General features: G+C 34.0%; 1 protein-coding gene and 1 long non-coding RNA gene across 52 annotated transcripts in view; one reads left to right on the forward strand and one right to left on the reverse strand.

Moving 5' to 3' along the window:
• The window catches only part of KCNMA1 (potassium calcium-activated channel subfamily M alpha 1), a 481,181-nt gene that overhangs the window by 117,415 nt on the left and 342,104 nt on the right, over positions 1-21,662 (reverse strand). For 26 of the 50 annotated variants that reach the window (XM_040562761.1, XM_040562755.1, XM_040562764.1 and 23 more), the window contains 4 exons: positions 21,270-21,339; positions 20,277-20,432; positions 6,505-6,614; positions 4,247-4,315 (listed from right to left, as the gene is read on the reverse strand). In XM_040562761.1, coding sequence (XP_040418695.1) covers positions 4,247-4,315; positions 6,505-6,614; positions 20,277-20,432; positions 21,270-21,339 — 405 coding nt within the window. Of the gene's footprint in view, positions 1-61; positions 74-4,246; positions 4,316-6,504; positions 6,615-20,276; positions 20,433-21,269; positions 21,340-21,662 lie in introns of all 50 variants that reach the window. The other 24 variants (XM_040562756.1, XM_040562749.1, XM_040562748.1 and 21 more) reach the window with 1 other exon arrangement.
• Positions 4,560-11,454, forward strand: LOC121072797. Of its 2 annotated transcripts, XR_005821390.1 has the most exons (5): positions 4,560-4,946; positions 7,581-7,717; positions 9,535-9,579; positions 10,385-10,494; positions 10,916-11,454. It is a non-coding gene; the product is annotated as an uncharacterized LOC121072797 (long non-coding RNA). The 2 variants fall into 2 exon arrangements; XR_005821391.1 differs by lacking the exons at positions 9,535-9,579; positions 10,385-10,494; positions 10,916-11,454 and adding an exon at positions 8,968-9,194.

Here is a 21,662-nt window from a genome sequence, read left to right on the forward strand (position 1 = left end):
GAAGTTAGAAGGAGTGGAGGTAGGATTGAGGTTGGAAGGAAAGGTAACGAAGAGGGCATACCGCTTTCGGCTTCTGCAAACGACAAGAAAAAAATTGCAAATCAAACACTTTGATAAGAAATCAACTGACATCAAAGCAAAAGCAAAAAAACCCTTTATATAAAAGTCTCCAAGGCTCAAAGGTTTTTCTGCTGAGAATGAGGACAAATATATGGATAGACAAAGAGAAAATATAACAAGAAGAGTAAACAAAGGGTGCAGGAGGGAAGAATCTTTCCTTCTTGCTTACTTATGTGGAAAAAAATAAAAAAAAATGAGGAAAAATTAAGTAAAAATATTTGTAAAAGGGATTTCAGATGAGGAGTTTGAATTACTGTATTCTGAACTTTCGAAATTTTCCTATCTATTCAGCAAGCTCTGCTAGGTCACTTTCAGGTTGATATTCTCCATATTCCTTTAGCATTTTTTCTACAGCAGAAATAAAAGCTCCCTGCAAATGAACTATGAAAGAACATCTTGTAAATCTAAAGTATTTGGCTTGCACAAGGGACACAAAAAATTACTTAATAAATGCTTACTGCTATTAATAGCAAGGATTATAATATTCCCAGGTAGATAGAGATGAAGGAATGGCTGACTCATATTGTGACCTGGAACTACTAAAATGCAGATCTGAGTAGCTTGTCAGAAACCCACTAAGTTCAGTCACATTTTGTACACTGAGAGGTTTCTCTGCTAATTGAACAGTAATCCAAACATTATTAAATATACAAATATTAATATATCTAATCATAGCTATTTTCATTAATCGTTAAGATATTCTGATGAGAAACAGTTATATAAATAAAAAACATACTATGTTTTTATATTTTGCCTATTATTTGAAAATTATTTTATACATATCAAATCTAAGAATATATGGCCTACATCAGGCTTTGCAAAATTCATTTTATTTCAAAGCACTTTAAAATTCTGCTTTTAAACAAGCATTTAAAATCATGATTTTTTTATAATTAACAATCAATACTATCAAAAGTTGTTATCAGATTTTGTTTACTGCTTTAGGTACAGAGTTTTATGTACAGCTTTATGCGCTTTATGTTCAGAGTTGTGAAAAGAGGTGAAAAAATGTGAGCAGGAAACTCAGCTATTGCTAACTGATAATACTGACTGAAATAGAGTTCTGATGATTTTAAATTAATATTGATCTCAAATTTCCTATGGTAGAACTAACAGAATCTGGTTGTAAATCAGAAAGCTTTAGAAAGGAGCACCTAGGAGACTCTAATAGATAAAACAAAACAAAAAGAAACACATAAGTTTGTGGGTAAATGAGTACTTGTACTTTTCTACATTTACTGAAGATACTGAAAACGTCAGTGAAAAATCTGCCACTGACTTAAAGTGGTACTAGGATTTTTTCTTAACCTTGAGGTGAACATTTAAAGAGGGGATTAGGAGGTCTAGGATGCCCTCGAATTACCATTTGTGAGAGCTGCACGCACTTCTGAATTCACTTTGCAGTTGCTTTAGCAGTGATTACAAAGTGATGAAGATATATAAAACTAATCAGATATATAATTATTTTTAGACATTAAATTTATAATATATTTTAATATATATTAAAACTAGTAACAAAAATCAAGTGGTGGAAGATCTCATTGCTTAAGCAGAAAATGATATGAAAGTTTCCTCTGGTCCTAGACCTACTTCAAATATAGGAGCAAATCGTGTCTCATACTATGAGGGTGACAACTAGATAGCATTCTAAATTTGTATTTATATATATAATTGTTGCTATAAATCATAAACTATGTAAACTTCTCAATATTTTTACAAAATATGAACCTAAACTAAAAACATAAAATACCTCAGCATGTATCTATCAGTCATTCTCCTGATAGAATGAAGGTTGTCATATTCAGTTTCCCTGTCACATTTATGAATTATCAATGAAGAATTGAAGACGTGAAGTAGGATAAAATATATCCAAAGTTAACATCAATAAAAATAATTGGCGAATGATAAGTTTATCATGTTCAAAGACAGCTTGCACTTGTAAACCATATTATTCTACTTTTTATCTTAATTCCTCATCTTGTCATTTAAGAAGACACAAGGAAATGCAAGTATACCTAAAAAGCAAGAAATAGAAGTTTTGTTCCATTGCCTTTCTGATTAGACTAACAGACTCCAGCTCAGAAAACCAGAAATATGTACTTAACATATTTGTGTTGAAGAACACAGGGACAAGTAGAAATGTAAAGATATGCTGCAGGTAAGAGTGTGATTTACCAAACAGTGACCATAAAATTATCACTGTTTTATGAAGTTAAAAGTTACTACTGTGGATCAGGGTTAATAAAATGATGCGAGTATCACAGCCTACACGCTCTCCTCTTGTTATATGTGTGTTTGCAAAATCTAGCTGTTAACATCCCTTCATTACTACTGCTTCCTGTAATTCTTAGGCTCTTTTTTCTACTAAACTAATTCATTATGAGCTGTTACCTGTGTGGCTTTAAGTAAGAAGGAATATATGATTATATCACATTCTGTTACTTTTTGTGGGATCCTCTGCATCACCTTGTGATTAAGAACTCAATCCAACTCCCACTGAAGTTAGTTCAAAGAATGATATGGAAGCCATGAATTATCTGTTATTACTGAAAAAGACTATAATATTAGCACTTAAGAAACTAAATGACAAGTGAAGTAACGACAACCTAAAGCTGGTTAATAGTTCTCAGAGAAACTCAAAGGAAACCAAATACTTTATAAATGTTTTAAATGCAAAATATGGTAAACAATACCATTGCTGTTAATATTGCAGTTGTTTATGTTTTTGCTAGAAAATTTAGATTAAACTGCCCATAGATAAAAGAATAATTACTCATTTGCTTTACATTAGGTAATGCAGAATGAGATCAATGAGTGGAAAAGTATTTGTTTTAAGATGAGCCCATGGGAGCTGGAAACAGTAAAAAAAATATATTTCAAAAAAGGATTTCTTAATCAGCATAGTGTGGACAAACGTAATATCCAGTATCACATACACCACTTCACATACCACTTACCACATATAAAAGAATAAAGCAAAACCAAGTATAGGGCATGGAAATACTGTCATTAACAGTTGCAATATTAGATTTCTGTGTCAAATGTTTTGCAGATACTATCACAGGTTTTATAGATATTAATACTGAAAAAAAAGACATAATAATAAGCATTAAATCAAAACCTCAGAAATCGTGGTATGAACTCAAATAACAGAATTGGTTCTCCTTCAAGAAGAAAAAATTGCCCTCAAAGGTTTAGGTAATTGGTGGTCAATTACCTGTAAGCTGATGTAACATATATCATTCCAGATTTACTGCAACACTTATGAATGTAACTTTTGACAGAGAAAATAAAATTCAGCTCAGAGTCAGAATAATCAGATTTCTATTACATGCCCCTCCACATGTTGCAGACCACATTTATAACATTTTTGTTATACAATAATGAATGTTGTGTAAATGCACTGATGGACAAGTTGACAGAAACTTGACTCCAGTATACACTCAGATTCTTAAGATTTGTTGTACAAAAGGTAGAAACGCCTCCTGTCGGTGAATTTGTACTAATTATAATCATGAAATTTCTTCGTTTTGGATGAAGAAAGGTGTCAGTCAGTTGGAAATTTCACAGCTAAATTAATCTTCCAGTTACCTGATGGTATTCATATATACAGTCTTTGTCAGAATAGATACCATATAAATATTTATTCTATATTTCCATTTGTCCTGTATCCTATGTAGAGTGGTACTTCCAAACTTATTTACATGAAATTATTATTTTGATAAATACAAATAGCCATAATGAACTGTGACTTCACATCTGCTTTCCACTTTTCCATTTTCAGTAAAACATTGGACTTCTGATTATAGTTGATAGAGTATGAACAACAAAAAAAATTAATAAAGTACATTTTTTAAAAAAATAAAAATTGAACTTCTGGAGGTGGGACACAACACTGTCCCTCCCACCTTCTACTAAATGTTCTGACTTTGATTTGGCAGAGGAAAAACAGGGCAGAAATACAAGCCTTTCAGTGCTATGTGAAATGGTGTAATGTGATGGCATGCTAATTATACTCTGAGAAGTTTCAGAAGTATAGGGATACCTATGTGAATTCTGAAAAATAAGCAGGCAAAATTCTTGACAGTGCATTCCGGAACTTCTGAATTTGTAGTCAAGGACATACCTGCTTTCTCGTTTTTCCGACTTGTATTCTATGGCTATCATTAAGAGCTTTAGTTTCGCAAACACCAGTCTGCAGAAAGACAAGACGACAAGAGTCAGTTCTTTTTCATAACTAATATCATGTTTATAGGGATGGATGAAAATCTACACTTGCTAAGATGTTTACCCATTCTTCACTAAGATATACAAAGATCATGTATTAAGGACTTTCTTTTTCGAAAATAATAAACACATTTTTTTTCTTAAAAATATGAACTAACAACTCTCTTGAGTTGTCACACGACTTAGCATAAGCAGCAGCACTATATTACTCAGTCTACTTAAGCAGTAATTACAAAGGTCATGACACAAAACATAAAATTGCATTTGAGTATAGCTGTAGATACGTTAGGAAATTTTTTCAAATCTTAGCCAGAAGTTAGTCATATGCTGATTGCAGTGTACACCCCTTAGAAAGTATGTATAAACATACATTCACTATTAATAAGTCAATATTTGGCAATTCCTGTCACAGAAGAAAAGCATAACTGGAATCTATTTCTGACCAGTATATGGGAAAATACACGCTGATACTGTAATATATATTTATTAACTGAAGCAAACTTTTCATACTTCTGAAAAGACACCTGACGTGGCATTAAGAGAGCACAGTAGGACCTTACAACCTCTGCTTTCATGTGCTGGCTCTTGCTGTCTCACAGGTGTGTCTACGGAGACTATTTAGCATGTATTCCTTGGTTGGGTGGGGGTGAAGGGGGTGGCCAGCCTTTTTTATTTGGGGGGAGGGAGGGAGAAGGGGAGGGGGTGCAGAGGAGAGTTTATGACAGAGCTTGGAGAAAAGTGTTAAAAAAAGAGATTTCTCTGGCAGAGTCAGATGAAGTCTGATTTTAATCACAGTTAGAAAATGGGATGCTTTATTTAGAATCATGTTTATTAAGAGTCGTAGAGGCTGGCTTGGCCATTACCTGAACTGAGCTCAGGTTTGTGTTGTCTAAAATTTGACATGTTTGCAATGCTGAATAAAATCCCGAGTTTGGGAAAACATTTAACAGCTATGGACTGATCCAGCATCACTGCTTCAGAGAGGCAGAAAATTGAAGTGGGAACATTATGTGTGGATTAAATTTTAACAGTCCAAAAATACAGAAGAGGTACCTCACCCTCTGAGATAAGTTAAAGAGAATGACTCAAAGATAGAAGCAAGATCTTAACAGTGACAGACAATCCACGATGTCTTGCTCTGTGATAGTGGCTTAATTTGGAGTCACTCTCAGAGTAGAAACTGCTATGTTTCTACTATGAGTACACCCAGAAGAGAAATAATCTGTTCTGGAGCTGTGAGAGAATGCAGACAAATAGTGAGTGTCGCCTACTTGCCTAACTTAGTTCTTTGACATGAAAGTGTAGTCTATGACTTCTCTGATTAGCTCCCCAAACATGGCCTATTATAAAAACATACAAAAAATATCATGACTTACATGGGAATATATGCCATGGTTGTAAAACATGCAACAATGCACTGCACAAATGAAGAGCAAATAAAATCTCTACAATTTTGCCTTTTCTTAAAATGGAAGAGAAAATACAACTTTGCTAAACTGTCGTATTTTGGTGGCCATAGTAGGTATCACTGCAACCCTACACATATAAATCTGTCATCTACAGAATGATTCTAGGACAAATTTAAAGATTTTCAGTCTCTAGAATTAAAGTTGTAGCATGTCTTATGCTATGGTTATACACTATATGCTTATAATACTCCCTTTGCCTTACAGAATATTTTTTTCAGACATACATTTTTCTTGGTAAATACAGTTTGCAACCAGTTCCATAAAGCTCTGGATGCCATGCTGCTTGCATGACTCCACTACATCTGCTTCAATTAATGAACAGTTTCCTTGGAATGGGACATAAGCCAAGACAGTGATGCTGACAAACACTATTCAAAGAATGGAAATCATTAGAAGAAACAATAGGACAAGTAAATAACTCAGCTTAAATCGATTGCTGGTTAATTTGTTCAAGTCTGAAAACACTTATGCTTTCATTTACAATCACTGAATTCCAAATCTCTTTTGAAAATGGGCATTATAATGTTTGGAATACTTCCATGCTGTGATTGCTTTAATGTTTATTTTATTGGCTGATGTAGGAACAACATTAGGACTGTAGCAGAGTGAGAAGGTCTCCTACAGAAACCTTTGGTTTCACTTGAGAGCAGGCAAACAATTATGTCTATTAATATGTATTTCTACTTACTCACAAACTGCAGGGAAAGACAAACCCACAAAGGCACTAGACAGATATTCTGTATACATTTCATTTGCAACTCCTTCCAGATAGTATTTCTGCCACGTATCCTCCTCAATCTAAAAAAAAAAAAAAGAGAGAGAGAGAGAGAGAGAAAAAAACACAGATGTAGAGTTCTGAGTAAATTTTAAAAAAATTAAATCTTTAAAATTAATTAAAAACTTCTTAAACATGTAACATTTTTTTTAACAAATAAGTTAACTGACCACTCAAATGTTATGGCATTTATTTTATTTTATTTTTTTTAAACCAAGAAAAAAAAGAGTTCATAAAGACAGTAAATCCTATGTAAAAATAAAACACTCAATTCTTGGCAGGCACATTCAGTATGACATGAAATAAGGTGGTGGAGAGCTTAAGGAGAAAAAGCTACTCAATTTTCTGTTTTTGAAAATTCTCTAGTGAAATAGCTGCATTATATTGTTACTGAGTCTCAATGTTTGTTTTCATGTTTTTTGAAAGTTTGTCACACTCAAAAAGCATCATTTAAAATTCTAAATAATTGTTCATTAACAAGGTAATATGAGACGCAGATATACTCAAATGGTTTCAATGTGTAATATAAGACTGTATATATGTAGAAGAGTAGTCAGAAATGGAAGTAATGAGAGAAGTTGAGATATCAGAGATTTTCTTTTTCTGAAATAAGGTATGTGATCTTAGAGATCATGAAAATATTTATGTTTACTTTGTGTCTAAAAGCTGTAGTTCGTTCTTTGCAATGAACATGAGGAAACATTTAGTTCCACTGCTTAGGTAGCCCCATTATGGTCTTTGTCTTACAGAGCAGAAAGTGAAATGATACTGATTTTAGAGGCCAAAAATTTAGAGGCCAAAATTTAGAGGCCAAAAAAAAAAAAAAAAAATTGATTGATACAGTGAGAAAGTATTCATTCATTTATTTTAACTCTTGGTAGAAACTTGCAAAGCTACCTCAAAGGTTGAAATACTAAATACCAACTGATCTGAGGATTTTGATAACTCTCTCTATTATTTCACAAATTGTTTTTGTCCAACATCTGCAGCTTTTCCCAAGCTCTGTCCACACTGCGCAAACAGGTAACAATACCAAACCAATCCTGCAGGAAACAGAACTGTAGCGACACCAAATGAGGTGGCAAAAAGATGCTTCAGGAACATCCATCCTTCCAAACTGGTGCAGGTAAGGCTCAAGTGCTTTAAGCTACACTGCCTATCTTGCTTATCTGAAGTCCCAGAGCCAGTGTAACTGCAAACAGCTAAAACTGAGCCATTTTTTTTCCACTACACAGGGAACTCTCAGCACGTCAGAATCTTTATCAAAGAATTCATTTCAATAAGATAAACAACTTGTTACTGCTTCAAAATTTTGTGCAGCTACATTACTGCCCACCATGTCAAATTCCTTGGATAATATCCAGCCAACGATTTTTATGGTATGGAAGGCCTTATGGTAGCAAACCATAGGTTTGCATATTCTTTATGGTAAAACCATTACAGTATATTAGGAGAAGTCTGGGTTTTGTTATGAATATATATTACAAATATCAATATAAATGTACATCTCTGTCAGTATTCAAGCAAAGAAATTAAGTCGCGATGTAAGTGAGTTGGGTAACAGCATCCAAATGGATTTTTCAGCCATTCAGCAATAAATCAAATCAAGAAAAGAATCTTTAAGCAACAATTTATCTTTGTCTGCTCTGTCAGACTACAGCTGTTTTAAAACAACATTAAAGCAAGAGGTTCTTGCATTACATACAGGGCTTAACTGAAGTATCTCCACGTAAATTCAAAAAAGGATAAAAATTTAGGGTGGAAAAAATTAAAGCACATACTCTGATCGCCAGACAGTTCAGAACTGTGACCGACAACATACCATATGCAGCATCCAGTAACTGGCTTTCTGGCTCTTAAATTGAAAAACGAACTCATACCTACATAAATGTTATTCAAGATTTTTTTTCCAGGTATTAATCTTATTTTTCATTTAACTAGCTTATTTATACCGTTGCTTAATAGGTTTTATTTCTTATTATTTTAATCTAAATTATGCTTCTAAACCAAGGTAAAATCAAAGGAAAATGGTAACTGTGTAACAATTTATAAAGTAAGAAGCTAATATTTTTTAATTTTAAATTAAATATTTAGGAACTGGAAAAATATTATTTTTGCTTTTAAAATCTTGTATAATTTAGGAAAAAAAAATATGAGCACAAGTTGTAAATGTAATCTGCATTTTAAAAACAAAAACTTTAAATGGTAACCGAGATCTCTTCATTCCTTAGAAGTCCAAAATCAGATGTTTCTTGTTCCTTTGTATACTGTCCTGGTTTTGGCTAGGATAGAGTTAATTTTCTTCCTAGTAGCTGGTATGGTACTTCATTTTGGATTTAGAATGGTAATAATATTGATAACATCCCGATGGTATAGCTGTTACAGAGAAGTACTTACACTAAGCCTAGGACTTTCCTGCCAGCAAGGAGGATGGGGATGCGTTAGGAGTTGGGAGGGAACAAAACCAGGACAGATGACCCAAACTTGTAAAAGGGATGTGACACTATGCTCAGCAATAAAAATGGAAGAGTTGGCCAGGGGTCTGCCATTGCAGCATCAGTCAGCTGGTGGTGAGCAATTGGGGTGTGCATCATTTATTTTGTGCGTTCTTTTCTTTTTCTTTTCTTGTTTTTCCTCTCTTTTGTTTATTGAACTGTCCTTATCTCAACCCACGAATTTTAATACCCAACCCCCAACACTCCGATTCTCCTCCATCCTGGTGCAAGGGGAAGAGAGTAAGCAAATGGCTGTGAGGTGCTCAGATGCCTGCCAGGTTAAATCACAACACACATTTGAATTTTTAAAAGTTTTAAGCTATACTGCCATGTACCATATTCTTACTTTTGTCCCAAATCATGAAACTCAAAAAACCCATAAAATCAGAAATATATAGAAACACAGTGACGTTCCTTTTCTTACTGCTTTCTTTATCTTTCTTATCAGGAAAGCTGCCTTCATCCTGACTCCTGTGCATTGCCTGTGAGTTCTGTAAGTCTGCACTTGACTTTGCCTCTTTCTATTCTCCACCATTCATTACCTGACATCACAAGCAATTCCAACTGAACTGTTACTCTAGGCTAATGTCCCATATATCCTTCTATTTCCCTCTTAACTACTTTATCCAAATTGAAGTCTCAGCTTTCCTGACATCTAGTTGTGGAGGTATAGCCTCCAACTCAGAGGTTAGCTCTTACCTTACCACCCCATTGGCAGTGTTACTACCTCTTCTTTTAACCAGTATTGAACCACACCAGAACACAGCATTGTGCCTATCTTTCAAGCTAATAAAGCGGGTATTTTCTTTGCCTTCTTCAACCCAGTCACTATATGCTTAGACCATACAAACCTTGTTTTCCCACATATCAGTATAATCTGTGACAAAATGCCTGAAGTGTGTTAGGAAAAAAAAAATCACCTTTAAAAGCCATAAAAGACAGTAGGATTGATTCATTGTCCTAGCATTTTGTAGCTATCCAGTACCACAAGTGTGAGAGATACAGTAGTCATTCATGCTAAGCTCACTGACTAAAATCAGGATGATATTACCAGGAAATAAAGCAACAGTCCCATTGAAACGATTCAGAAAAGGAATTACATTTGAGCCTCTGGGGATGCAAAAGCACATGTCAGGAGTGTAGAGTCCTAGCAGCATAAATAAGACCTGCAGCTGTGCTGTCTAACTTAAAGATCCATTTTCATACCATGTCCACACACAGCTTGTACTGAAATGCTATAATTATGATGAGCTTTTTAAAATTTTACAACTTAAAAGCATCTCTTCCCTGATCCACAGCTCCTTTAAACCACTTGAACCAATCTCTACTGATTGTGAAATGCTTAGGATCATTGTCCAAACAGCACAAAGTAAAAGGAAACTGAAGTGTGTTTGACATGGTCATTCAGGTGAGGGAAATAAAATTAAGATATTATTATATATTATGTCATTACACAAAATTTATTAGATTGGTATATTGTATTACTAAATATTATTACACTTATAATTTTATGTATTATTTTAGATTATATTTTTCATTGGAATTTAGTGTGACATAAATCTCTGTTGCACAATTTTCCAGTATTAAAAAAAAAAAAATACTGCAACAGCTATTTTACCAGGACTTGTACAGTATTTTATGTATCTTTTATCCTACAGACTTGGTACTAATTTGGGATTCACCAATCATTTCCTAATGCTAAACTATTCAAAAGGCAAACTTTCAAAGGAACGTTCTAAAGAACAGAAGAATTACAAACTTTTTAATAACCCAGTAAAATATCAGTTACAAAGAAATTATTTTTTTAAATTTTCTTCTCCTGCTGACAGGCTGCCAGGTAATGAGTTACTTCAGTTCTGGAAGAGTAAACAAACAACTGCAAGAATAAATTACAATATGGAGATGATCTAAATCATACATTCCCTGACAAGTGGGCTGCAAACAATCAAAAGAAATTTCTTCCATAGAAATTGTTTCACCATTCAGAGACCATGTGGGATGCTAAAAGGGATTTGCATTGTGCTGTTCTCCACCACACACAGAGAAGTCATATCACATTTTTTATAACCCTTTTATTTATGTGAAGCTTGCAAACGTTGCTGATCAGAAGTTCTTTATATATGGAAAACAGATAAAGTGCCGACTGGATAAAAAACAGAGTAACGACAGTAAGAACATGTTTGTGACAAGCTCTATTTTGTGGCTTTTTCTTAGATTGACACCACCTGGGGTTGGAAAAAATATACAAGGAGAAAAAAGATAAGCATAAAGATAGCATAAGGAAAACCAGAGTTAGGTAGTTTTCGACTCCATTTCTCCTTTCTACTTTCTTTTCTGACTTTCTTTTCTTTAAGCCACTAGGTTTGATTTGGAGGAAGGAGCTGCAGGCAGGGCTGAAATTCAGCTAACAGCTCATCATTAGTTAAGAATTCAAGAAAGGACTGAAAAAAAAAAACTTATTTACATAGTACTGATCAAGATTCATAGGTATTGGTTAGTGTTAAATTTACCTTCATGTAGTGACTGGAATGTTGAAGATATGTTCTGTTAGGATACTATGAAATGTTGATTAATGATATATGGGATGTTATAAAAGATTATTAAAATATAATGGAGAGAAGATGATCTTTGCATTTTGTCTGCACCTGACCTATGACTTTTTCCCTGTAACTTCAAAGAGATAAATGGTCACCTGCCTGGTACTTTGTGAAAGGCAGTACCTGCTGGTCTGCTAGAAATGAAACAATGATTAATAACCTCCAGCGTTCAATATTTAATTTCTAATTCCTTGAGTCATGCAGCCACCCTGCATTTTAAGTAAGGGCTCCACAAGAAAACACAATCAGTTTCTCCCATAATCCATATCAGCAAGGTACTAATTCTAAAACATTTACAATGACAAAAAAATATCCTGATACTCCTGAAGTATCAGGAGTTACTGTACTCTTGAGTAATTTAGGGCTTTCTGATACTTTGTAGCAGCTATTAACCTCAGATACTGTATCCTTAAATAAATTCGTTTATTCAAAATGTGCATTTATTTTATTTTAAAAATAACTTGAATGATTGTAATCCATTCATTTTTTTTGATGTAGTGATACTCATCTTTTACTTATCTACTCATTAATAATTTGTCAAAATTTAACCATTAATGTGCAGATGAAAAAATCTGTCCCATATACACTTACAAAACAGATGTTTTTCATGTCAGTCGGCTAACAACAATGGAGAATAATAAAATGTTTTGCTGTGTTCAGCAAAAAGAGCTGAATTTGAGGTGAATATGGTCAAGATTCTACTAATCAAGGTTACCATAAATCTCAGTCAGTAAAACTATGAAAATTACTATGGTTAGTTAAAATTATATCTTGTATTTAGCCTAGCTGAAAATGTCACCAGTGAAGAGAACAACCTTGATTTTAAACTACAAAACTTTCAATTCTATGGTAATCCATTTCACCCTGATCTTATTGCACCCTACTATCATTTAATATTTTCCCTTCTTTCTTTTTTAATTTCTTGCATGTTATTTCCATTTTATTTTATTCATTTAATTTTATTACGATAGGCCTCTACAGATCTTATATAAGGTAAAACTGTTAGTCCCACATTTTGAGGGCGAGGAGAAGAGAAGCAGAAGCTTCTAGTTCAGGAAAAACACAGAGGTTTTTTTTTTTATTACTTTTTTTATTTGATCACTGAATGAAAAAGTATGCTTTGAAAAAGTACTTCTAAAACACCAAAGCCTAAATGTTTTCAACCTTCAGCATATAAAATTATAACTACATGAGGACAGAAAAAAAAAGTCAGACATGCTTTAACAATGCCCATTCATGTTTCATATACAGCTCTTGATGTTCCCTAGATTTTGACTATAAACAAAGGCAATAGGCAGTTCCTATAACCACAGATGCCACTTACCTCTGCAGATTGATAGGAAGAAAATATTACTATTATTAATCAGATACTTAACTCTACTGTTAATTGTTGGTAATTCGGTTATTTAATATATCTGTTTTGGTTTTGGCAAGTCATTCTTATATGCTTTGTGCATTTATATCTCAGATCTCTGGAGTTCAACAAATCTCAGGCAATTTTCTTCAGTCTACTCTATATTGAAAGTACAGAAGAATGTTCTCAGGGGGATTTTAAAATTAAAGTCTACCATACTGCATGCCACGTATAAAAAGCTTTCCTTTGTGTTGCACAGTTTCTACAGAGGATAATCACACTCTTGGGGTAAGATCTGCTCCTCTCTGCACTCAATAAATTACTCAGAATGGAGTAAGGCAAAGGACTGTTGTCCAAATCCTCAGTCTGAGTTGAATAAGACATGAACTCACTTCTCTTTCCATGGATATTGCTCCTAGCACATTTCAGAAACATGTCTCCAGAAGTATGTCACTGATGCACCAGCTCAATGAGGACACTCTTATTTTTGTGTAGCCAAAACACTATAGAGACGACTTAATCTACCTCTCTACTATAGCTTCGTATGTTCTAAATAAATTCTCTTTCAATTTCCTCTTTATTTGCTCTAGAATTTGTACTCTCTTGTCCACCTAAGCCTATTTACCAATGTTCTAGAAAAAGGAAAATAATATTTATTTTACATATTCTTTATAAAGGTTATATGCTTTAGCCAAACGGATACAATTTGTGTGTGAATTTTCAGATGAGGTGACTTGGGCTTTTTAAAGGAATTTGTCCTCTAGTCTCCCCATGCATATTTTCCAAAGATTTATTAAGAAGGTGGATGGGAAATCTGCTTAACCTCAAGCTATCTTAAATTTATGGCTTGTTTTTGGGCTGGGAGAACCAGAGGACCAGGCTCCACTACATTTCTTCATTTCTTATGAATCTGATTTTCTAAGAACCAGCAGTGTCTTTTCTGTCAAGAAGCTACAATAAAACACAGCGAGAAGAAGCAAAAATGGTCAAAGATAGGTTAACTGAAGAAAAAAGATGATTTTTCCTTGGTAACTAGATGAAATGACAAAACTTCTGCAGTGACACAGATGACAGACAGATTATAAAAGCTACAATGATCTTTGTTCCTCTCTGCACCATTAAAAAACCAAACTTTGAGGTCTATAGGAGAGAAGTCCTTTTGAAATGTAGCTTTACATTTCCATAACAACTAGAATCAGGCAACCTTCTTTAATGAGTAGTCATATAATATACTCCTTTAACATATTCAGCATGAACTAGATAGCTAAACACATAAGGAAAGTCCACCTGAACAAGGAGGGAGAAGTGATGTTTCATTTACTCTTCAGGAACAGACATTTTAAGAGAAATTCAGTTTGTAAATCACTAGCAGTTTTGCCACTTGATAGAAGAAACTATTTCAACTGTAGAAGAAGAATATTTGCAACAGAGATGATGTGTTTGTTTTCAACTCCTAACTGGAACTGAATGAAGACAAAATAATTAAATAATTGATCAAGAGCAATTCTATTCCCAATCTCGCTCTTTTTTAAAAATATAATTTAAATATGGACCCCCTACTTTACTTATGCAAATATTGTACACCTCAAGCATATTACCAAGCAATGACAAAAGACAGACACTTCTACATCCCTTTCCTTTCCTTACAGAAAAGGAACTTTCTTCTGTTTGGAAGACATTCATCTGCATGATCCTAAGTAGCAGGCTTAGCAGGTCATTCTGTTATTTTTACTCCTGAAGTTAAGTAACTAACATACTTCAAGCAGACACTGCAGCAACATCAGTAAATGTAACATTCTAGAAAGATAACAAGATAGTACAATTAGTGATTTATGATGCAACAACAAGGAAACATTCATGATCATTGACTGACAGCCACACTATAGCATATACTATATTCTTTTGATTTTGATGTTGAATCATAGCAAAATGTTATCACAGGATGCTATATTGGTTCAAATAGTAAGAATTCATTTCTCTCTTCAGGGACCTTACAAACTCAAGAGCAAATTCTAACAAATAGTGACAAAAATTTAAGCTATTCCAAACAAAGCTAGGTAAAGAGCATTTATCTCTTTGTGTTGGATCTCACACAAAATGTGTCATAAAGTGATTTGAACCTACATCTCTCACATTCTACTCTAGTACTCCCTCCTCTGCTCTCCTCTATCTGTATATAGGCACAATGTTGTTACCAGCAAATACATTTACATAATACAATCATTTACCAGTGAGACAGAGAGATCAAAAAATGATGTACATCTCACAAACACAGCCATTAGTATTGTCAGGAAACCTTAACACACCCAGCCCTACCCCGTCAGTATAATGATCAGCAGCTCTGTAGCCCCAACTGATCTACCAAAGCATTTGCTTCTCAGTGTAATGACACAGTTTACATGTAAGAAATTGAGTGTATCTGAAGCTGACAATGTTATATAATCTTCTCTGTCAAAATTTAGGTCTCACTATCAAGACAGAGAACTAAGACTAGAATTGTAGTATGACTTGGGATATTATACTATACTTTTCATTAAGCAAGGAAAAGCAGAGAGAGGATGATGGAATGTCTTTATTAAGGAAGTGACAAAATGAAAATTCCTTTATAGCACAATTAAAATAGCTGTAAAGCCTGCCACTTGGCATCGAATAAGCTCAGCTCATCACCATCCAGGGAAGAGCAAAAGGCAGCACAAATGCTTCAAGACTAATTTCAGATGTTTAGAAGAACACTGTCCATTATATATTTTGAAATACGTTTTATTTGGTAAGCAACCCTATTTTATTGGATAAAAAGAAAAAAATAAAGTGCTGTAGAAACCACGTGAAAGTTGTCAACTATTTCTTTTTTAAAATACATATAAAACTTGCTTTTCAAAGATGCCCAGAAGGTCATGTGGAGAAATGTTTTACCAGAACTGCCTAGAAAGTAACCTCTTCACTGGAGCAATTCATCTGAGCCCTCGCTAAGCTGTTTTCTTCTACATACATCTAACACAGGGACTCCTGCTAGCACCTAGGCTCACAATGCTTCCAGGGCTTCCTGATAATTTTATAATTCTCTTCTCCACCACATTTTTTTTTCTAGCTACATACACGGAAATAAAGAGGAAGTGCAAACATAATATTTTTGACTGGTAGCTGAAAATAACTTATCCAATGTATTTTTAACATTTCCTCATCCTCACTCATAATGCCCTTTCAGTCTACACAAATTGCTTGTGTGAATGTCTGGCTTCATTGTACCTTTAGACACAGAAACCAAAATCTGAGAGATAAGTGTCAGATAATTGGCTCAAAGCAGTTCATAAATTCCTAGCAAAGATTTAAGCTTCTCAGATTTAGTCTTAAAATCAAATTTCCTTAAGCATCATTAAGTGTCAACTATCTTTTTATTTGATTCTATTGTTTTCCTAAGTCAAGGTACTCTGTTTATTACACGGCATCCTTAGAAGCCTCACACTACGAGAAGTTGCATTTTTCACCTACTTACAAGTTCTCCTTTATTAGAGGAAACTCACTGAACAAACCCTAGTCTCATACTTTAAAACAGCCCAAGACTGCCTAGGTGGCCAAAAATAAATAGAAAACCAGTTGATGTGTTCCATCAGTGTGATGTACACCCGTCTGATGTAAATCTGCACGGCTTCATTATGTCCATCTATCAGCCTGCACTAGAATAGAATGTATTGAGAAGCGGGCATTGCATACATGTGGGTGTGAGCAACAGATGCCAAAAGAGCCCACAGAACATTCCTGCTCTCAAAATAGCTTAGAAGAGAACTGAGACTGCTCTAGATCATTTTTCAATTCTGGAATGATGCCTACTGTCTTACCAACAGAGCAAAGACAAAACTAATTCATTTTGTGGACTTGTGTTACACTCAAGGACCACATTCCATACTTTATTAATTTATGCAACAATACTAACTCATGTTGGATTACATGATTGCAGACACGGACAAAATTTGACCACCTCTGCCTTTTATTCTATTTACTTACTTTTTGCAATGTTTTTCATATGGGTAGACTTCTGGTATGCATTTGCTAATCCAAACAATACTGAAAATGCACTACAGTATAGTATTTCAATCTTTTGCTGGGACTACGCAAGCAGTAAGTCCTGATTTCTTTATTAATACAATGATAGCACTTTCTGCTATAAAAAGAACAGACTATTGAAATACAGTTTACAGGTGTAAAGCTTTTGGCTTTTTTTCTCCCCTCAACATGATTTGTTGGACAGTCCTTCTTCCTTTAAGTGTTTATAAACCCTTTTTGTTACAACTGTGTATCACATAATCTTTTTGAGCTGATTTTCTTTTTATCCAGTTGGTGCCAAAAGGAGCATAAAAGATTCCATGTGAGATTACATGTCTAAAACCAAAAAGAAAATATTAGACACAAATATAATATTTTGAGGTTTCTTAGTTTGTTTTACCTTTAATACTAGGCAGACCGTTTACACAAATCATTTTGTTGTAAAGTAACATATAATGAGTTAAATGTGTGCAATGTCACCATCAATCATGTTCATTTTTGTTTGACTGCCCAAGCATTTATGGCACATTAAATGACTTTCTAATCACATTATGAAGAAGGAGGAACAAACACACATTTCAAACTTTTTTTTTTTTGAGAGAAATTTCAGTAAATATCCCTGGCAATCTCCTATCTTGTGTGAGACTCTACTAACGTTTGCTCAAGGAATTTATGAAGGTCTGACAGCACTTAAATTCAGTGCTCTAAATGAAAAAGACTGGAAGTCCTTTTAGGGAATGTACATCTTTCTTTTCAATAGAATCCTCCTTAACAATTCCAATTAACAAAGCTGCTCTTCTACAATACTCTCTTTAATCACAACCACCACTTAGTAACAGCTTTCTCTTTCAAACACAGCTTTTGGAGTGAGATAGTTTGCAGAAAGAATATCTTTTCAATTAAAGAAAGAAAGAAACCTTTTGCTATCACCAACTGAGTTGAATTATCACGGAAAGGAGTACATTCTCAGTTCTTCTATGTTTATTTTACTTTAGATTTTAACACTCAGAGTTCTTTGAAAATGATTACATTCATTTAACTTACCTGGATCACTCATTCTTAGTTAAACAGCAACATTTTTAACCAATACTAGCAGAGTCTTGCATTCTACCAATGCAGTATTTGACAGCATTCTGTTAGTGCCACCTGAAGTAACACAATTTAAGGTATGTCTGCACGCTACTCTGTTTATAACTGTATATAATCACAGATACAAGAACAAAACTGACATTGATACCTTCCTCTAAATCAAATTTGTTGTTATTTTCATGTTTATTCTGTACATATAGAAGCAATCACAATCAATAAAATGCAGACTGTCTTAACTCATTTAGATCCCGTTACAGGATTGGGATGGTTTCTACCTCAGCAAAGGGGCAAAGTGCTTTGCAAAACTGAGCATTCAGCTTAAAATTGTTCATCAGTGAAACAGTCCAATGCATGGAAATTATTATAAGAATATCTTATAAAATAATATAGGGTTGAAGATGGATAAGATACTGGTGTAAGTGGTCAAAGACATTTTCTGGAAAGATGTTACCTTTAACTTTGCATTTTTTGACTTGTATAAATATTTTAAGTACAAATCCAGACCATAAGTGTTTGTCTCTGGCACAATTCCCCAAAGCCAGACACTTTCTGAATCTCTCTCTTTTTTTTTTTTTCCTCACTGCAAGTTGAATTTCAACATTAAGGTAACTTGCATTAAGGCTGGGGCTTCTGAAGATATATACTGGATTTTCTTGGAGATAAATCATCACTGCTGATTTTGGAAGACAGAAGCTGAACAAAAGTTTTTGACCTACTTCTGACATCAAGAGCAAGTTCACAGAAAACTTTGCCACATTAATTTGAATATATTCATTCGACTACTACAAATTTTTGAGACTCCTGAGAGTGAATGATCTGCAAAAAGAATGAAGTTCACAAAAAATTGAATTTTCTTCAGGATATAAGTAGAAAGAATTAATATCTGAGCAACTATATGCTGATGAATCATGGACAGTTTTCAAGTTTGGCTTTACTGAAGTAAAACAGCTTTTTTACTTGAACATGAGTAAAGATGCAAGCAGCCTAACTGCAGACAGTAAACTGCAAAGCCCAGATTTATTTCCATATTGAAAATGGGCATTTTTTGACAGTATGTAGTAGACACAAGAATCTGTGGTCTCCATTACAAGGAGGATTCCAAAGAACACCTTAATAAGAATTTCAGGACTTCCTGAGAAGTGAATAAAGACTCGCTACTCTACAATGAAATGTGCACCTCTGTGGAACAGTCCTGGCTTTCTCACCTCACATTAGGCTTTATGTTGGTATTTCTTTGTTGGTGTTTTTGTTTGTTTGTTTGTTTTGCTTTGTTGTTGTTTTTTTTTTTGGTCGTTGTTGTTTTTTGTTTGTTTTCCTTGCTAACTAGCACAATGGACTTGAAATGTCCTTCCTTGTACTCCAGTGTTTCCTGTCCTATTAATAACAATCAAGGGATTGGAAACTGTGCATCCTTGATATTTGGAATTACTGTCCCAGACAGGGGAAGGAAGCATGAGAGAAGCACTGACTGCTTCAATCAAGGCCTTGGTCCAGTTGCCACAGAAGTCTGGATTAACTGCATTAAAATTTTGCCATTTAAGTTTGAAAAAGCTCTTTTACTGAGAGGAAACACAAATGAAGTTGTAGGATGTTTAGGCTTTGGTTCCAATACATTTCTTATTTACTCTCACAGTCAAAGGTCCACTATCCACTTGATGCAAAAGAACAAAATGATCAGTCCTTTCTTCTGGGCACTTTTTTTTTGCCATATGGGACATATACAAACCACATTTTTGTTTTAGCAGAAGGGACTTTCCTCACAGATAAACACATGGTTTGTTTAAAGCAGAGCAAAACACAAAACACCAGAAATATCCCCCTTGAAATGGATGATACTTTGATCAATTTTTTAATGCCAAACTTTCCAAATAAAAACAAAAACATAACTTTGACAGAACCTGACAGTTTTCCCAATTTGCAGCACGGATCTTTTGCATGCAAGTGTGTGCTTTTTTCTTCTTTGTTTGTTTACTTTTTTTTTTTTTTTTTTTTTTTTTACAGAAGTTGTTAATGTGTTCCTATCTGTTGCATATTTGAGCCATTTTCTCTATACAACTTTCTGACAAACTGAATTGCAGACTAAAACATTCTAATGAGACAAGGCATTACCTTTATGAATGATCTCATAGAGAAGAGGTTGGCTAACATTGTTGAAAGGCCAGGTGCCAGGCAGCTCTGGGCTATGAAACCCAGCTTGAGCTCAGCAAGACAGATTGCATCATCCCCTTCTTTCCAGTTCCAGCTTGGGATATTTAGTAGATGGGCCTGAAGAAATTAAAATAAAATGAAACAAAATAAAATAAAAATAAACTCCACAGGTGAAGAGGCAGAAATACTTCTGTAAATACAGTACAGTAATGAAGGAGATAGAAGTGAATGACTTTGTTATTTATTTATTTATTTATTTATTTATTTTTCTGACTAGGGAAAATTACTTTAAGTACCTAAAAATTAATTTTATGCTAAGAAGGACTCCGATCTCTTATGTACCTTTTTATTATAGACAAAATTTCACATTTCTCAAGCCATGTTCTAGATGCATATATGTGGCTGTGACACTGCCAGGCCCATACTCACATCTGAGTGAGCCTTAATTTTCACCTTAAATTTTTTTTTTGAACCTGCAATTTGGCAATTACAGATCCACATTGCCATTTAAGAAATATAAATTAACTATAAATGGTTAATAAGACAATAATTTCATGTTTTTTGTAACTATCCAGAAAGAATCGACTTTCCACAAGAGCTGACTTGCCTAGAAACCACCAATTCATTTCAGGTAGCTCTAGTGCAATAAGCTTGACAAAATTTATGGATTCTGAGTGGTTCATCTGGAATCAATAGCAAGTATGGACACTGTAGCTCTGAGAATTATATCCTAGGTAGTTAATAAACGTCAGAGGATTTTGATAAGGTCACTTGCATATATAAATAAAATCGAACTACCTTGTAACTGGATTACGTGACAAAGCTTATTAGGGTGCTTGGAAAGAAAAATGCTTATTGTTAGTGAAGCTAGAAAAAATAGTGTATGAGTGCAAGGTAGCAAAACATAAAGCAACTAAAACCTGTGGGGAGATACACTACTGGTTGTCACATTACCTTATTGTGATACTGCAACATCTGAGTGATAATTCTTATCTTCGGATGGTAATTCTTTATTGAAATAACTCTAAAAGTAAAAGAAATATATGATTAAAATAACATTAGTTGGTGGGATATTTGGATGTTGTATCCCAGCACATCTACTTCACTGTGTTGTCAAGTCCCACAGTTAAAACTGTACTCATGTATTTTGCTGTAAAGCATAATAATCGAAGTTAAACATATGCAAAATTTACATCTAGTCAAGTTCATTTAACAACCATCAAGTAATACTAGAGAACAAACTTGAGGATTTACTCAGTTTAATGGCTTCCTTACAGATTTTGCAGAAAAAATGAAAACACTTGTTTTAGCAGCTTTGTTCAGATATCCCATTCTTTATGTTAAGCA

This window comes from Cygnus olor, chromosome 7, assembly GCF_009769625.2.
Source record: "Cygnus olor isolate bCygOlo1 chromosome 7, bCygOlo1.pri.v2, whole genome shotgun sequence".
Classification (NCBI taxonomy): domain Eukaryota; kingdom Metazoa; phylum Chordata; class Aves; order Anseriformes; family Anatidae; genus Cygnus; species Cygnus olor.